General features: G+C 39.4%; 1 protein-coding gene across 1 annotated transcript; it reads left to right on the top strand.

Annotated features, from left to right (window-relative positions):
• The first annotated feature begins 1560 nt into the window (after window positions 1-1560).
• Window positions 1561-3849, top strand: LOC100328998 (pancreas transcription factor-like protein). The gene is made up of 2 exons (XM_006825498.2): window positions 1561-2135; window positions 2967-3849. Exons 1-2 carry the CDS (start codon window positions 1712-1714, stop codon window positions 3149-3151), a joined length of 609 nt encoding a protein of 202 aa, XP_006825561.1. The 5' UTR covers window positions 1561-1711; the 3' UTR covers window positions 3152-3849.
• The last annotated feature ends 15148 nt before the right edge of the window (window positions 3850-18997 follow it).

An 18997-nucleotide genomic window follows, 5' to 3' on the forward strand; every position in this document is an offset into this window, starting at 1 on the left:
TTGTTTTGAGTCGCTACCTCGTGTTCGGTTCTCAGGGTTAAATAGCGCAAAACTCTGACAAATAAATTTGATAATAAACGTATATCAACATGGTGAGTAGATGTATTTTTTTTTGCAAAAGAACGCATGGTGAATGGTGAATTGTCGAGCGTCGCGTCAAGGAACCGCACACCAGTGTCATACGCCGTATTCTGTTGTCCATAGCAGGTAGGAAGGCACATCTCCCATGACAACGGCAAAGGTTCGAGGTTATATAGAACGTATAAGGAGTTGGTTGTCTAGATGGTACTCTCTGACAAGCAAAATCCATAAATAATACTATATTTGCCTTGTATGACATATTATCATATCTCTAATAGATAACAAGAAACTCCCGACGCGTGGCGTGACACGCCCGAGGACGATAGAAACGACCTGACGCTGGTCACACTCAGTACCGGGGTCCAGCTTTGACACACATATGTATTGAGCCATCTACGCGTTGTGAGTTCGGATATCTGTGCAACTGGTCGAAACTATGATTTCTTCTCTTCATGCATATATGTGGTAATATAAACCAGTTTACAATTCCTCAGAAGCAATTACATATGAGCCATATTGCTCTACACGCAGTGCTTTCAATTCTGTTAACGGTAGTGGCAAATCACATCCGGAGTAAAGAAAAAGCCCCTTCCTTTTCGGAAATCAATGTTTTCCTTGGTTAAACTACAATGATTTGTTCCCATGGCAACGGTTGCTGGAATGCACCATTCCACACTTAGTACAAGTTGTCTAATGTTCAAGGCACACCCCAGTAAGTTGTTTCGCGTGTCAGAGCGTACGCCCTGAACAATGCACTCATATGCCAACGTCATTAATCCGAACTCGATCGCATGTTACCACTTCTAGGCAGGCTCAGCGAAAGGAGAGGGGATCATTCCCCCCACAACCGGACGTAATGTGTTTCATTACATATTATATATATCTAGAAAGGAATATACATGTATATATATATATATTAGATGTATGGATTCAGATTGTCTGTAATACAAAAAAGAAGACTGGATCAACTGATTTCTGAATATCGGACGGAAGGACCATGTACGTGTTATGTTGAGCTGAATTAAGAATAACCTATTAAGAGTCCAAAATAACCGTACACAGATAGTCTATAGGCGAATGATAAACTCCCACTAACACAGGCAAGATTTCATACATGATTTCCACTGGAGTATGAGATCCATCATGGAAACAATCCTCGGACGATGTTCTATTAATAGATCTGTCTAATTCAAAAAAGCAAGTGTTGTTATTATAGCATACAATTATTTCCAATGTCACGCAAGGTGCGACGTGAGTAACACACAATTTAAAAGGCCCGAAACAAGTGGAACAAGAAAGCCTATTTAAAAATATAGTGATGTAGCTGTTGTGAGGCGGTCTATATAACGCTGCGCAGGCGCAATACGCCTGGATAGTTTTTTGGACGGAGCGTCACCTGATTGGTCATTGGTCCGACTGATTGACACACACGCCCCTGCAAGTACGCGTTTTGCTTGTTTTGCTAAAGATATAGCGAGCTACGCGTGACGACTGCATCGCCAGAAGCCAACCAGCAGTCGACTCGTGGACATCGAAACGCAGGCACCATCTCACATACTGTCACATCGCGCACTTGTTAAAAAAAAACGACTCACCGACTGCAACACTGGCTTATCTATATCGAGGTAAGATGGATTTGGTGGCTATGGAGAACCTGCCATTGGAAAGCCGACAATCGTTCTCCTTTACGGACCTTGACGAGAACACGTATGAAGCACTTGCAGCATCCTACGAGAGAAGACATCCCGACCAAGAAAACATGAAACGACGTAGGAAAAAGAAATGCCAAGTGCAGCAGGTGCAACAGCGACAAGCAGCCAACCAAAGAGAAAGAAAACGAATGCAGTCTATTAACGAGGCTTTTGAGGGACTCCGATCACATATTCCGACTCTTCCATATGAAAAAAGACTGTCAAAAGTGGACACTTTGAGACTAGCTATCGGATACATAGGATTCCTATCAGAACTTGTGTCAACAGGAGGCGATAATGTGAACGACCCACTACAGTCGAATTGTTTAGAGCAACCCAAGAAAATCATCATTTGCCATCGAGGTAATTCACTTTACCTTTTTTTTCTACGTCATTTTCAACTCTATCTCTTTTCAGTAACGTTAGAAGAATACAAGTTGATCTTAGGGTGGCTCATTTGACAACAGTAAGATGGGCGCGTGGCGCATCCACTAGTGAAGAGCTCTGTCAATTTGTTCTGCTCCATGTCAGGGGGCATTAGCTAATACAAATACGGCAACATCGTTGTCAGACGGTAAAACCAGTAACTAATGCTTTGCCGTGATGAAATGTAGCATTGCCTAAATACTAGGGTGCCCGATAGAATGTAGTGCAGGTTTTATGGAAAATCTCGTTATTTTTTTTACCAGCCACAAATTATTAGGGTACATGAATCTTGACGTAGCAATTTATTGTGAATATGATTTCGTGTGTTTCTATCAGTCTTATTACGAACCGAGGGAGAAATAACCATCGTCATACGCACATTTTAGTTTAGACATCGCCTTCCTGAATTACTCCTTTCGTACAGAATTGTGTTCTTTTTGTCGGAAAGGAGGATACCATTCTTAGCTTACCGAGTACAAAATATGATGGCGTACTCCCTCCCATACGCACGCTAATATTTATTTTTCTACAGTCGCCAAGTTCCAATGTAATTCCATATATTTTGATGTAAACTGCGACGCATATTCGAACACGTTACCCTACACTACGGTGTATCGTTCCTTTTGAGGTCTTTCATTTTGTTACCGCTTACATCGCACTAGACAAAGCAGATAGTGATCGTAAGCTTGTTAATTTATCACAAATATTCATGGTGATTATTATCTCACTTTCTCATCTAAATATCTCTATTTTTTGTCCGATTCACAGGTTCACCGTCACCCACAGATATGGAATATGGTCTACCGCCACTCGCTGGGCATTCACTGTCCTGGACCGATGAGAAGAACAAGTCACTGCGACACAACAACACCATGATAGCTAAAGTGTGGACACCCGAAGATCCGAGACAGGGCAAGTTGGATCGCTGTCCGCGAGAAACGCTCGTCGTCTGACGATATATCTCCACGGGGGAGAAAAATCGGTTGAGGGGTTGAAAGAACGATAGATAGAAGAAACGGACTTCTAATCAAAGCACTTGAAATGATATCGCATGGTCTTTCATTTGCTAACCACCGATACTGTCGAGTATTGTCGAGCATCAAGCAAGGGTGTGCTAGAAACAAACGATAGTTAAAACTTATTCTGCCTATTCCTGCCTACATCCTCGGACAAGACCAGCTCCAGCTTGAAACATCATCATCACACCGTCAACAATTAAAACAAACAAACAAACAAACAAACGAACAACAACAATACTAACTTATATTTCAATTTAGGCACAGAATATTTGCTTTTAGCACCAAAAACACCAAATGATTGAAAATCGTAAGATTGCTGATTTGTGGGATGTCCCACGCACCACTGATACAACAACTCAATTGTTTTAATTCAAATTATCGTAGATTTAATTTTCACGCTCAAGCAACTCTTGATTGTTTATGTATGTATATCATACGTTTAGCTGTGGCATTGCAATAAGTAGATTAGATTTGAAATATGAAGTTGTGTCATTCTCATAACCTACAAAGAGATACCAACTCGTTTGTACAGTATTTTTTAAAAGCGTTTTCTGTATAGGCTTCTCTTGCGTGAAGCCAGAGTTTTGTTTTTTTATAAAACAATAATATATTAAATTATATTAAGAATCGAATACGGGTTCTCTGATGTTTGACTGTATTTGTTATTATGTGTGTGTGTGTATATATATGTATTATATGTATGAATTATATCATGAAAACAAGCACGGAGAGGATTATGGGTAATGGCTATTGTGAAGTGTGAAAGAAGTTGTAACCGCCATTTTGTTTTTACGAGATTTGTGTTGACACTTTGTGGAATCGATAAAACTGCCCCAAACCTGTTTGGAAATATCGCTATGCTTTGCACAATGCCTATATTGATCTCTTGTCGATATCTTTGACTTTCCATACTGTCCTCATCCCGTGTTTGCTGCATTCATTGCGTTGGTCGCAAAAAAAAAAAAAAAACACAGGCGGGCGTCTGCAAGGTGTTGTCAAATGCCCCCACAAACTCGCCCAAATGTGTGTATTTAATCTCAGTGTGGCGTGCGGTACACGCGGTATATATTGGTATAGGCCAGCATCGTTTACTTTCACTCATTGTATTACTGTGCAAACAAGAACACAAGTAACATGCAAATCCATGTCTCGTAATATGCAACGAAAATATACCGATTAGGTGTATTCTTACTCTAGCTGCATGCCTGTGAAATTTTTCTATTAATTGTTATACATATATAAAGCCTACTCACAATGGTTTACTTTACGTAACTGATGGAATAGCAGGACGAGGGAGGGAGAGATTACCACGGAAGATTGCACTGGCGTATTTATTACATAGCGGTTATATTGTATGTGAATTAGAAAGATCGACATCCTTAAATTATCGCGCACATACCCTCTAAGCTTATAGATTTTTGTAGTGTTCCTGGAATAGAACAGGTGCTCTCTACCGTATATTTTCCCGCACTTAGATTTACTTCGAGTCGAGTCCCTGCACAGTACCTCGATCTTCCCGCCTTTGGTTATTCCCCATGATCCATATTAGGATGTGTACTGCGAATGTCACTTTGATGTGCAGATATACTGTATATTGTGTACAGGGGTTGGTATATAACTATCAGGCTCTAAAGAAAACGTAGCTTTAAAAAACTACGAGATCTGCGATTGTTAACATTAGCGATATTGATAAAGCCTAGTACGGTGGACAATGCATCGCGCGTGGGTTCCATAAACAAGTGCGCGTGTCGGTTGTTCGGTCCCTACAATCTATGTTTAAACATTTGACTGTGTACTGCATTGTTATTAGACATTACTTTAGGACAATACCGTGATCCCATCATTTACGCTTCTTTTCGGCTAAGTTTTATCCTTTCTCTTTGCCATATCAGATAGAGTTCTTTTCTCGTCGACTCTCTCCATCGTCGTCGTGTATTCAGCCTTTCCTTATCTCCAAGTTATTTCGTGATAGGCATTTGAGCTGATTACGCGGCAAAGAACACACGTGCGCCTTACGCAATACTGTAAGTAGAACGTCCGTTGCAAGCTTTTCAGTTTTCTGAGAACTGACATCCAATTTAGCGTCGATCAAGAGTCCGTATTAAGCAACGTTGTCGTGTAACGAGCGTCTAATTGCGGAAAAATTACGCACAATAATGGTACGTTTTCAAACGACCACTTACAGTTTGTCTCCCCCACTTTTTTTTTTACCACAGCAGGAAGAGGATTTCATTATACGTGATTTGCAGAGCGAAGTGTGTTAAGGCGGACACAAGTGTGACTCTCTGTCTGCAATAGTCATCACTGACGTTCCTTGTCGTCTACTTGGCATGGGGGCAGACCTACGGCAGGTAGAACAGGTTTTTCTTTAGCTGCCCCCACATGTTGCACGTACAAGCTAAGTAACATCAATTGAAAGGGACAAATGCAGCGAATGCAAAAGAGAGTGTGAAGGAGAACGCTCTATGTAATATTGGAAGTTATGAAAGGGTTGGGCAGGTTGATGCTTTTCGTTTCAACAACCTGTTCCCCTGAGTTGCATTCAATACCCATATCAACGAGTAAACACTGCGTGCATTCTTATTTACGTTTCTCTCACACAATAGCAAACAATACACGGTGTACTTTTCAGAAAGTTGATTCAATCTCTTCCCGTCATCCACTTGCGTGTGTGTGTGTTTGTGTGTGTCTGTTTTCTCGTCTTTCGGGCGATCGGACATGTAGCTCACAAGGCCCTGGCACGACACTCGTGAAGTACAAACGAAAAACTTAAACCATTTGAGGAATTTATGCAAAGAACATATGGAAAACTTCTGTTTGACGAAGTTCTAGTGTGTTTTTCCCTTTCAGGTCCCAGTGGATCAAAGAAGTTGACACTAACACTTGGGTAGCAGGTGAAAAAGTTTATTTTGGAACTCGCGTCAAATTTATCCTCATAACATCTACCCCAATATTTGCATTTGAAAAAAATGTCTAATTGGGCGCCCGTCTGTACGTTTTGAGGCTGGAAAAAGAGGGTGGTGTATATGATAAAGTGTATTCAAGGGTATTCACGATGTCGACATGCACCTGGTCTCCTTCTCAGATTGCCATAGCCTGGCGCGCGGCAGCTGCGGATAGCAAGCAAAAAGCCATAATACATTGTCGATGAGACGTGCCTTCTGGAAAGGTGGCCTTTAATGTTCTCTGGGCCTTTGTACGTTCACAATGTGGGCACACTAGAGAATGACGTGTCTCGGATAAAAACACACTTTTCAATTATCTAGTTATAGTGTAGGCTGTGAAGCAAACAAACAATCAATTGGTATGCTTTGTTTCGCTCTTGAAAGAGACGTAGGGAGAAGCGTTAGCAACTGGCTGCACCAAACGAGATTTGAAACCAATGGATAGTTTGAAAGATGGATGGAGAACCATTCCATCCATTTTGCTTCTTTCATCTAAGTGCACTTTTGAAAAAAAAAACGAAGAAAAAATTATAGAAAAGCAGATCATAATCCTAACCATTGTTTTATCGCTCTATATTTCATAATGCGACGGTTATGAGAAAAAAATAACAGAACAGGAATATCAGGTTAGAGAGGATAGTTTGTCGACTGAAAAAAAGATTGTTTGTGACACTTGTTACTACCAAATGAAGCAACTTTTAAGATATGAGCGAGCGAAAAAAGAATCCCCATTTTTGTTTCTTTGTCTTGCAATTAATACAGCGAGGTTTAGCAGATGTTTTCAGCGGAAATGTTAATTCGAATCAATAGTAAACCAACGAGTGAGAGAGGTGGCTTCGGACAGACAGGCCAACAACGTTTGTGACGAGTTCTACTTTGTCCATCACATTTGATGTATTCGTCTGGACTGAGCACACCAATGTTGGTAGTTACAATTAGTAATTGAAAATTGTCTTGACAGAAAGACACATGTCCGCCGGCTTGTACGTGAGAAAAGTTGTAATTATCCCGGCGATTGTAATAACCATATTTGGGAACCTGTTTGGGAAAGAAAAGGCACAGTTCAGCCAAAAGCTCAGACCTTAGGCCAACCAGCCGTCAGCATACGTCGCCACTATTATCATATCTACTGAAAATCTCGACTGTTGATAATGTTCTTTTGACTTTCAGTGTATTTAAAGTTACGGTTATGATACCGCACACCTGCTAGACCAAACCGCCGCTAACAGGTGTCCTAAAACAATTAGGTCTAGTCAATCGAATGCGGTATTTGGAAACGGCTGCATGCAAAATATGATTTAAAGCATTTAAATAAGCTTGAGATGGCCCCCGTTCAGCCACTAAATAAAACCCGGGTGGTTTCAGACGCGTTCATAGCGTTTAAACAACTTTTCTAGCAGCGCGACTTTACGCGCGCAAAACTTTCAAAACTTTTCAAAACTTTTTCTAAAGTGAACAAGTGCGTATTGTTATGCGCATGCGCCATTTTAATAGCCGTTATCACGTAAGCAGTGAACCATAACAAAAGTTTCAGTGGAAAGACAGGCTTTGGGCGAGATTTGAACTTTCGCGGTGCGATAAAAATCAAACAGTCGTTTTAGGATCACGTGGCAGCACCTAGTTGAGCATCTTATGTGGCTGTTAGCTGTCAAACCTCGCAATAATCGCGGTGAAAAAACACTTAACGTGAGGAACGTAAATGTGTTGAATAATAATAGCATTTGTGTGCGTACTGAACATGAGCGTATGTGACGGGAGACTGGATCAACTGCAGCCATCTCACTCCATGCCGGAGGGCGACATTTCAGCTGTGCACTATATACCTTGATAGTTTTATTTTGATGTGAATTATGTATCTGAAACATTTGCTATATTATCATAATTAGTCCATTTGTTTGACGTGCCGGAGTGATAGAAGTGACTGGAATGGGAGGGAGACAGACCGGTGTTTGTACTACGCGATGTTGATGGCATTGCTAAGTTGTCGGATGGAAGACCATATTGAGTTTATGAATATTGTGTATTGGTAAGCATTTAAGTTAAAACTCAATAATTACAACCACTTATTGTCCGCGGTGTTGTGGTTTTCAGGATAACAATGAGAAAAACAGAAGTCGGAATTTTCTAGCTTTGCCCTGTGTGCTTGATATATACAATGAATATATCGTCCAGAAAGGGTCGTGTGTTGTTTTTTTTATAAACGGGCTAAACTCAAGCTTGTTAACTTTGACATTTTCCAAATAATGGATGGGGCACTCACTCCCCACGTGTGCATAGTTTAGGATATGTGGGAAGGGGAACTTTCTGTTTTCCCGGCGTGTTGATGTCTGTTTGCGGTACTCACCGACAATGCGTGAGGTCAGTCCTCACAGCGAGTGTGTATGCCACCGGCAATTCTTTGTAGGTGCTTTTGTGTCGTTTAGCGAGCTTTAAGATAACTGGTCTTTCTTAACACTGGTAGAGCTAGTCGTGCGGCCCATTCAAATCTTCAGCTCGACTTGCTGGTGGCCACGTTGGGGGACATAGCGTGTGCCAAATAGTCGACTATTTAAAACGACTTCTTATTTCTGTTTTGAAACCTAAAGCAACCCTTTCGGGCATAAAACAACTTTTGAAACCAATCTCTGTTGAACACATATCCTCAATATATACCCGTTACACAGCGTAGGAATTCGGCTACCTATTGATCGGATCAAACATAAACCACCCCGACACTGTGAACAAGCTCTCCGCGGCTGGTGTGGAATTTTAAACCATATTCCAGACAACATGACGGTAATTTTAAAGGGGTTTAATTTAAAAGATATAATCAATCTACAACGGTTAGTTAGTCTCCTAGCTTTTGTTAGTAAAATGACCCGCCTTTGTCTGGTGAATGGCGAAGCTGAGAAAATTTCTCTCTTAACTGGACAATTCCATAAAATTGGTCACGTTAATGTTATTTACGTGAAACTACGTAAAACACTCAAGAGGTGAAAAAGTGCAAACTTACCAGGTCCTAGAACGATTTATACGATGACGGGAGACATTCAATAGAGACGGTATTCCCCATTGCTTCCGTTGCTAGGTACTAGTTGCCTCGAGGAGCCAGTCGCATATTGAATACGTCGAATTAAATCACAACTACGTTATTTAAATATATATATATATATATGTGTGTGTTATGTTGATATTCACACTAATTGCTGAATCAGTTAATTACAATATTACACAATTTTAAGTAAATATGGCAATGATTAATACCATGCGTAATGACACTCAGTGACGTTGATGCGAGAGAGCCACCATAGTATGACGTTTGTCGTTTCGCTAGTTAAAACTGCACGCAAAGACACACCTAGACTATTCCCAGGAAAACTTGTAGATAATAATGTCGCTGTTTATTCATCAAATTCTCAATTTTTTTGTAACTAATGTTTATGGGTTGAATTCTGGTTTGTACTGGGCGGGGCAAAAGATGTGGCGGCAGCAACACTCACATCCCTATTAGGGGACTTCCCTGAGTTGTATGCCGGCAATTCGAACGTAACCCATGGTTCGGTCTTTGTTTTTACAGTAGAGTGATACTGAATATATAAGACAGCTGCAAAAAAAAAATGCTTGATTATTTTAAAAAGAAATCAAGTACATTTTTAAATTTGTATTATAACTATATATGCTAAAAAATATCGTATCCTGTTTGTGGTTGCTCGCATGACGTGGCGTATCGAGTCTGCAGTGGACAGGCATTTTAGATGACGCCCAGACGCGTAATAAATCAAATTATTTAAAGACCCGGATGTCACTGATTAAGTTTTCAGTAACATTTAGCGCATAGTAAGTGCGAATGCACAGTCACTTATATGGTGTAATACTACAATAGAGCGGGTGATTCCAGTGGGGTCAGGGGTCAATCAATGTGTGTCACCCATTGATTTTTAGCGTGCGGTGGAAATCCGACTTGATGGCGTGTTGAAGTCAATAAAACTAGCACTTTGTAAATACAAATTTCATCTGGTTGAAACAGTATATTTACCAACGCAGTGGCGTGAAATCTGGACGTAAAATGCATTGCGTGGCAGTAGTATACAGATAATGTTAGTATCGCAGTGCTAGTACTCGGCGAATAGTGTGTCTGGGTGAACCTAGGTCTTCATGTGAGCAATGGTGGCGTCGTTTAGAGTACATTGCCCTCCAAACTAGACAGATTCGGACGACAGAGCTTGTTTGCAATAGAAAGGCGACAAATAAATGGTAATGGCTTCCTGTCGTATGGTGGGCTTCGATACAACTGGTCCGACTGGTGGTCTCAAACATTGATTTGTGCCCATTTAAAAGAACAAAGACGAGACCATTGTTCAACACCGAGACAACAATTCCGCATAGGAACTAAATAGAGGTTCCAACAACACCTTGGGTGCTCCACAAAACCGTCATCGTCTCATTTAATACACCTCCAAGTACTCTAACTAAGACAAATGTTACAGTGTTCGTTTGGGCAACCCGTAAAAGTAGCCTACTTTGACAGCGAGATAATATACTGGAATAGTGTATGCCGAGGCCTTGTTCTACAAGATTTAAGACCACAATTGTACATAAAGGTTACTTGTAAGGCATGTTGGTACCATCTCACGGAACAAAGGACCGTACTCATAACTATGAAGTCTCCTCTAAAACTTGAAGTTTATTTTGCCTGACCCTTGCTCTCTGCCGTCAGATGTAGCATCCGCACGGTACAGACACCAGTGAATGCAACAGAAACAGAGCCTCTAAATCGCATGGTTCAATCGTATATTCATTACTAATAACGTATCATATTTCTTACGCATCCGCAGTTTGCAGGGTTGGTATCAATTCTGTTCTATCAGCACCCCCCACCCGCCGAACCCAACGTGCATCGCATCCACTCGACATAAAAGGTGTCCCGGGGCCGTTTAAAACATTAAGGAAATAGAATTTCACTCTCGCCCGCTATGTTTATTTTTTCCGCTACATTTCAAAAGTTTCTAGTGGTGAGCATCTAATGACGCAAGAAGGCCGTGGTTTTACGACGATGCTGAATCTGTGCTCATTCACACATGTTCAATAACCATGTTTGTTCGATAGGGGCAGATATTGTTTGCAATTGGAGGTATACCTGTTAAGTACCTGTTATGTCGACTGTCGTTTATGGATAAGGTAATTATTGTACGTACGCTGTTACGAATCACGTGTACGCATGGTAATGTACGAGTATTAAAGGAGCACCATATTAACCTAGGTAAATCATTTACGATATGTCGTATATCTAAAGAATCGCGTACTGTAAATGCATTAATTATTCACTGGATTTTAGTCTCTTTATTTTCGCTGATAAGTGAAATTAAATTCGTAGAATAACTAAGAAATTATATTTGGCAAGTCTGCATATTTATCATAAACATGAAGTGAATAATATTCAACAATCTTCATTCTGTTCAGTGTGTATCATTTTATTGAGCTTAGTGTTTGACGGTAAACACACGTAGTTCCACGTTCTTCAAGTTGGTGAATATTAATACAGATCAGAGGTGGACGCCATCGAGATGATATGTTCCTATCTCTCTCATGTCATCCCTCATGTCATATCTCATGTCATCCCTCTCTCACTTGGAACTAGAGTTTCTAGATCTGTAATTGTTCCTATTTTACATCCTCTTCTTGAAATATAAATGTGACACTCAGGTTGAATTTCTTCGTCTATGTATGATTGTGTATGTTTGGGGTGGGTGAGGTGTAGGTCTCGTCTTCAAGTTGTATTATCATATTTTCGATCGAATTGTATTTGGATATATTACATTGGTTGATGTTCGGCCTTTTATTAATACGGTGTGAACCGATCAACCTCGGGTAAGGGTTCGCCGGATATATTTTGCGACCGTTTACCGGGATGTCTTCCTTTGCTTTGCTTCGATCAATGACCCACTACCATTGCGTCCAGGAATATGCATTTTCAGTTGCTTCGATGTGTTTTATAACAAAATACTCAGCGTAGCTCACCAATGATAGTGCCATGTCAAAGCTACACCGGGAATAGATTCAACAATCGAAAAACACACACATAATTTTCATTTTTTTTTAGTTTTGCCAAATTTTACGCAATAATTTACGCATTTTTAAAGCCCATTAAAACACAAATATATTCGAGTTCTACACATACATACATAAACGTTGCAACAAATAGTACACCGTCACAACCCACATTCGGGAGTTTATTGTGTGTGCTCATCGAAGCATACTCGAGTAAAATGATTGAGTGCAGCAAATCGCACCTAATCGGTCATTATACTGCAGTGCTTTATCATACCTTGATTTTCATTACTTTATTCAGGGGTCAGCGGCTTTCAATAAATACCCAACAAAAAGTATCAGCGGCACACCAACTTCATACTCCCGAGTTCTTTGATTTGTGACCTTGAACTCAGTTAACTTTAAGACCTTTCGTGACCCGTCGATTCCGCCTATACAGATTCATAAGGAAATATCTTAACTTCGCTAATGTTGATGCGGGCGGAATACACTGCGGAAGTTGTTAACCGGTGGAAATCAGACAAAAAATAGTGTAATTTTTGAAAACTTGAGGGTTATAAAATATCTCGTTTTGCATCTACAAGCGGGTACGCGATGAAAATAGGCATTTACGAACACGAGCGTAGACGCAGCGAATTGAAAGTAAAAGTAATATATTGACAAACGCTAATACATGACAACATTTACAAGCACGTAGAACTCATTCACGGAGTGTATCTCACGTATTTGACAAGATTTTAATTTTTGTGTGAAAAATGATACGAAGATACCGTAACATCGCGGTGACCACGACACAAATACATAGCAATTTTTTATAGTGATCGACAAGAGTGGGTGTAACATTTGCTAGCGTTTTAATGTGGTAAACGCATTGGTGAAAGCGTACGCTGCTTTTGAAAATACACAACGTTTGCAATTTTATATTATATTTTTGACAAACTGAACATTTATATGGCAGTGGTTTATTGTAGGCACGGAAACTACCAAGTTCGGTTGAAACAGGGTTAAATGTACACGGAGGCTTAGCGGACAGCTGATAAATGAGATCGGCTTCTTCCTTCCCGACAAAGAGGCGAGGTTGTGGTTACTAGGGCGACATAGACGTAACAGAGGTGAATGCCGAGCAAAGGATCTAGTAGAAACTTATATTCCCGTAAGACCATCCTAACCAGTCAACACATCGGGTGGAAATGCCCGTGACAGTTCTATTTACTTCTAATTAACTTTGATTTAGCTCGTGATACTCTGTTCCCTTGTCTGTATTCGAAAAGGGAAAAACCGCAAATGATTGTTATAAGCGCCGGTCTCAAGAGGATGATACGTATCACAATATGATGGAATAACCACAATGGATCGAAACAAGAGAAACACATTCTCAAACAAGGTTATCTCAAGGTTATATAGACTCTGCTATAACACAGCTGCTTGTCCGACACGTTATACGCGATTCTATCCCACAGAAAGCGTTTTTAACACCCCACTAAAACCATATTTCTGGAAATTTTATGACGGGCAGGTTTGTATTACTTGATAATGAGTTGATGTACATTAAAACGCTTAACCCCAGTTACATGAAACATAAAAATAAATGGTTCAAAATTATGAAGTGAATAATGTGCGAAATTATATCCAGGCAGTGTTATTTCATTACTATAGAACGAATAACTATATACTGAGACAACAATTCAATCTATTTTTTTTCCGCGTTACAGATTTTATTTCGAGTAAGTCGTACAAACGAAAAAAGAAAATATCAAGCCACATGTCTTGATGAAAGGAGCGCGTGTGAAGCACACCAATCGGAGTGATACTACATATGCACTGTGTGGCGCACACCGATCAGAGTAACTACCACAGTCATATCAGCGGTACATACCAGTCGAAGTATAACTCAATGACGAGCATAGCATTAATGTCGGTGCTCCAGAGAGAATGAATGGTACAAAGGTCTACCTCAGCCATACTACATAGATACTATTTGGTACAATTCAAGATAGATAGATAGATAAATTTATTAACATTATTCTTTCTATAGAAGATGAACACAGTCAAGGGAAATAAAAAAAAAAGTAAAAAGGATAATCAAAAAATTAAAATAACAGATTTATTAAAAGTGAAAGTATTACTCAATGCAACTGTACTAAAAGACTTCCATCTCAATAATGCACAGATAGTGCGTGATACACACCGGCCGGCGCTCCAAGTGGTACTCCAGTCGGGGTATTAGCGAATGTCTACCTCAGCCATACTACATATATATTATTTGGTACAATTTCAATGGAAGTATTACTCAATGACTTCCACGACAATAATGCACAGATAATGTGTGATACAGTACCAGTCAGAGTATTATCAAATATTACCACAGCCATACTACATAGATGAAGCAGTTTGCTTAACAGTTTGATAATAACTCAATGACTGCCACAACCAAACTACATAGATGAAGCAGTTTGCCTAACAGTTTGAGAATAACTCAATGACTCCCACAACCAAACTACATAGATGAAGCAGTTTGCCTAACAGTTTGAGAATAAATCAACAACTGCCACAACCATACTACATAGATGAAGCAGTTTGCCTAACAGTTTGAGAATAACTCAATGACTCCCACAACCAAACTACATAGATGAAGCAGTTTGCCTAACAGTTTGAGAATAAATCAACAACTGCCACAACCATACTACATAGATGAAGCAGTTTGCCTAACAGTTTAATAATAACTCAATGACTGCCACAACCAAACTACATAGATGAAGCAGTTTGCCTAACAGTTTGATAATAACTCAATGTCTGCCACAACCATACTACATAGATGAAGCAGTTTGCCTAACAGTTTGAGAATAACTCAACGACTGCCACAACCATACTACATAGATGAAGTAGTTTGCCTAACAGATTGATAACTCAATGACTGCCACAACCAAACTACATAGATGAAGCAGTTTGCCTAAAAGTTTAATAATAACTCAATGTCTGCCACAACCAAACTACATAGATGAAGCAGTTTGTCTAATAGTTTAATAATAACTCAATGTCTGCCACAACCAAACTACATAGATGAAGCAGTTTGCCTAACAGTTTGATAATAACTCAATGTCTGCAACAACCATACTACATAGATGAAGCAGTTTGCCTAACAGTTTGATAATAACTCAATGTCTGCCACAACCATACTACATAGATGAAGCAGTTTGCCTAACAGATTGATAATAACTCAATGTCTGCCACAACCATACTACATAGATGAAGCAGTTTGCCTAACAGTTTGAGAATAACTCAATGACTGCCACAACCATACTACATAGATGAAGCAGTTTGCCTAACGGATTGATAATAACTCAATGACTGCCACAACCATACTACATTGAAGAAGCAGTTTGCCTAACAGTCTGATAATAACTCAATGACTGCCACAACCAAACTACATAGATGAAGCAGTTTGCCTAACAGTCTGATAATAACTCAATGACTGACACAACCATACTACATAGATGAAGCAGTTTGCCTAACAGTCTGATAATAACTCAATGACTGCCACAACCATACTACATTGATGAAGCAGTTTGCCTAACAGTCTGATAATAACTCAATGACTGCCACAACTAAACTACATAGATGAAGCAGTTTGCCTAACAGTCTGATAATAACTCAATGTTTGCCACAACCATACTACATAGATGAAGCAGTTTGCCTAACAGTTTGATAATAACTCAATGTCTGCCACAACCAAACTACATAGATGAAGCAGTTTGTCTAACAGTTTGATAATAACTCAATGTCTGCCACAACCAAACTACATAGTTGAAGCAGTTTGTCTAACAGTTTAATAATAACTCAATGTCTGCCACAACCATACTACATAGATGAAGAAGTTTGCCTAAAAGTTTAATAATAACTCAATGTCTGCCACAACCAAACTACATAGATGAAGCAGTTTGTCTAATAGTTTAATAATAACTCAATGTCTGCCACAACCAAACTACATAGATGAAGCAGTTTGCCTAACAGTTTGATAATAACTCAATGTCTGCCACAACCATACTACATAGATGAAGCAGTTTGCCTAACAGATTGATAATAACTCAATGTCTGCCACAACCATACTACATAGATGAAGCAGTTTGCCTAACAGTTTGAGAATAACTCAATGACTGCCACAACCATACTACATAGATGAAGCAGTTTGCCTAACGGATTGATAATAACTCAATGACTGCCACAACCATACTACATTGAAGAAGCAGTTTGCCTAACAGTCTGATAATAACTCAATGACTGCCACAACCAAACTACATAGATGAAGCAGTTTGCCTAACAGTCTGATAATAACTCAATGACTGACACAACCATACTACATAGATGAAGCAGTTTGCCTAACAGTCTGATAATAACTCAATGACTGCCACAACCATACTACATTGATGAAGCAGTTTGCCTAACAGTCTGATAATAACTCAATGACTGCCACAACTAAACTACATAGATGAAGCAGTTTGCCTAACAGTCTGATAATAACTCAATGACTGCCACAACCAAACTACATAGATGAAGCAGTTTGCCTAACAGATTGATAATAACTCAATGACTGCCACAACTAAACTACATAGATGAAGCAGTTTGCCTAACAGTCTGATAATAACTCAATGTTTGCCACAACCATACTACATAGATGAAGCAGTTTGCCTAACAGATTGATAATAACTGAATGTCTGCCACAACCATACTACACAGATGAAGCAGTTTGCCTAACAGTTTGATAATAACTCAATTACTGCCACAACCAAACTACATAGATGAAGCAGTTTGCCTAACAGTCTGATAATAACTCAAAGTCTGCCACAACCATACTACATAGATGAAGCAATTTGCCTAAAAGTTTAATAATAACTCAATGTCTGCCACAACCAAACTACACAGATGAAGCAGTTTGTCTAATAGTTTAATAATAACTCAATGTCTGCCACAACCAACCTACATAGATAAAGCAGTTTGCCTAACAGTTTGATAATAACTCAATGTCTGCCACATCCATACTACATAGATGAAGCAGTTTGCCTAACAGTTTGAGAATAACTCAATGTCTGCCACAACCATACTACATAGATGAAGCAGTTTGCCTAACAGTTTGATAATAACTCAATGTCTGTCACAATCATGCTACATAGATGAAGCAGTTTGTCTAACAGTTTGAGAATAACTCAATGTCTGCAACAACCATACTACATAGATGAAGCAGTTTGCCTAACAGATTGATAACTCAATGACTGCCACAACCAAACTACATAGATGAAGCAGATTGCCTAACAGATTTTTAATAACTCAATGACTGCCACAACCATACTACATTGATGAAGCAGTTTGCCTAACAGTCTTATAATAACTCAATGACTGCCACAACCAAACTACATAGATGAAGCAGTTTGCCTAACAGTTTGAGAATAACTCAACGACTGCCACAACCATACTACATAGATGAAGCAGTTTGCCTAACAGATTGATAACTCAATGACTGCCACAACCAAACTACATAGATGAAGCAGTTTGCCTAACAGTTTGAGAATAACTCAACGACTGCCACAACCATACTACATAGATGAAGCAGTTTGCCTAACAGATTGATAACTCAATGCCTGCCACAACCAAACTACATAGATGAAGCAGTTTGCCTAACAGATTGATAATAACTCAATGACTGCCACAACCATACTACATAGATGAAGCAGTTTGCCTAACAGTTTGATAATAACTCAATGCCTGCCACAACCAAACTGCATAGATGAATCAGTTTGTCTAACAGTTTGATAATAACGCAATGTCTGCCACAACCATACTACATAGATGAAGCAGTTTGCCTAACAGTTTGATAATAACTCAATGACTGCCACAACCAAACTACATAGATGAAGCAGTTTGCCTAACAGTTTGATAATAACTCAATGCCTGCCACAACCATACTACATAGATGAAGCAGTTTGTCTAACAGTTTGATAATAACTCAATGTCTCCCACAACCGTACTACATAGATGAAGCAGTTTGCCTAACAGTTTGATAATAACTCAATGACTGCCAAACCAAACTACATAGATGAAACAGTTTGCCTAACAGATTGATAATAACTCAATGACTGCCACAACCATACTACATAGATGAAGCAGTTTTCCTAACAGTTTGATAATAACTCAATGACTGCCACAACCAAACTACATAGATGAAGCAGTTTGCCTAACAGTTTAAGAATAACTCAACGACTGTCACAACCATACTACATAGATGAAGCAGTTTGCCTAACAGATTGATAACTCAATGACTGCCACAACCAAACTACATAGATGAAGCAGTTTGCCTAACAGATTGATAATAACTCAATGACTGCCACAACCATACTACATAGATGAAGCAGTTTGCCTAACAGTTTGATAATAACTCAATGTCTGCCACAATCATACTACATAGATGAAGCCGTTTGCCTAACAGTTTGATAATAACTCAATGTCTACCACAACCATACTATATAGATGAAGCAGTTTGCCTAACAGTTTGAGAATAACTCAACGACTGCCACAACCATACTACATAGATGAAGCAGTTTGCCTAACAGATTGATAACTCAATGACTGCCACAACCAAACTACATAGATGAAGCAGTTTGCCTAACAGATTGATAATAACTCAATGACTGCCACAACCATACTACATAGATGAAGCAGTTTGCCTAACAGTTTGATAATAACTCAATGTCTGCCACAACCATACTACATAGATGAAGCAGTTTGCCTATCAGTTTGATAATAACTCAATGTCTAC

This window comes from Saccoglossus kowalevskii, chromosome 7 (assembly GCF_978046115.1).
Source record: "Saccoglossus kowalevskii chromosome 7, keSacKowa6.1, whole genome shotgun sequence".
Classification (NCBI taxonomy): domain Eukaryota; kingdom Metazoa; phylum Hemichordata; class Enteropneusta; family Harrimaniidae; genus Saccoglossus; species Saccoglossus kowalevskii.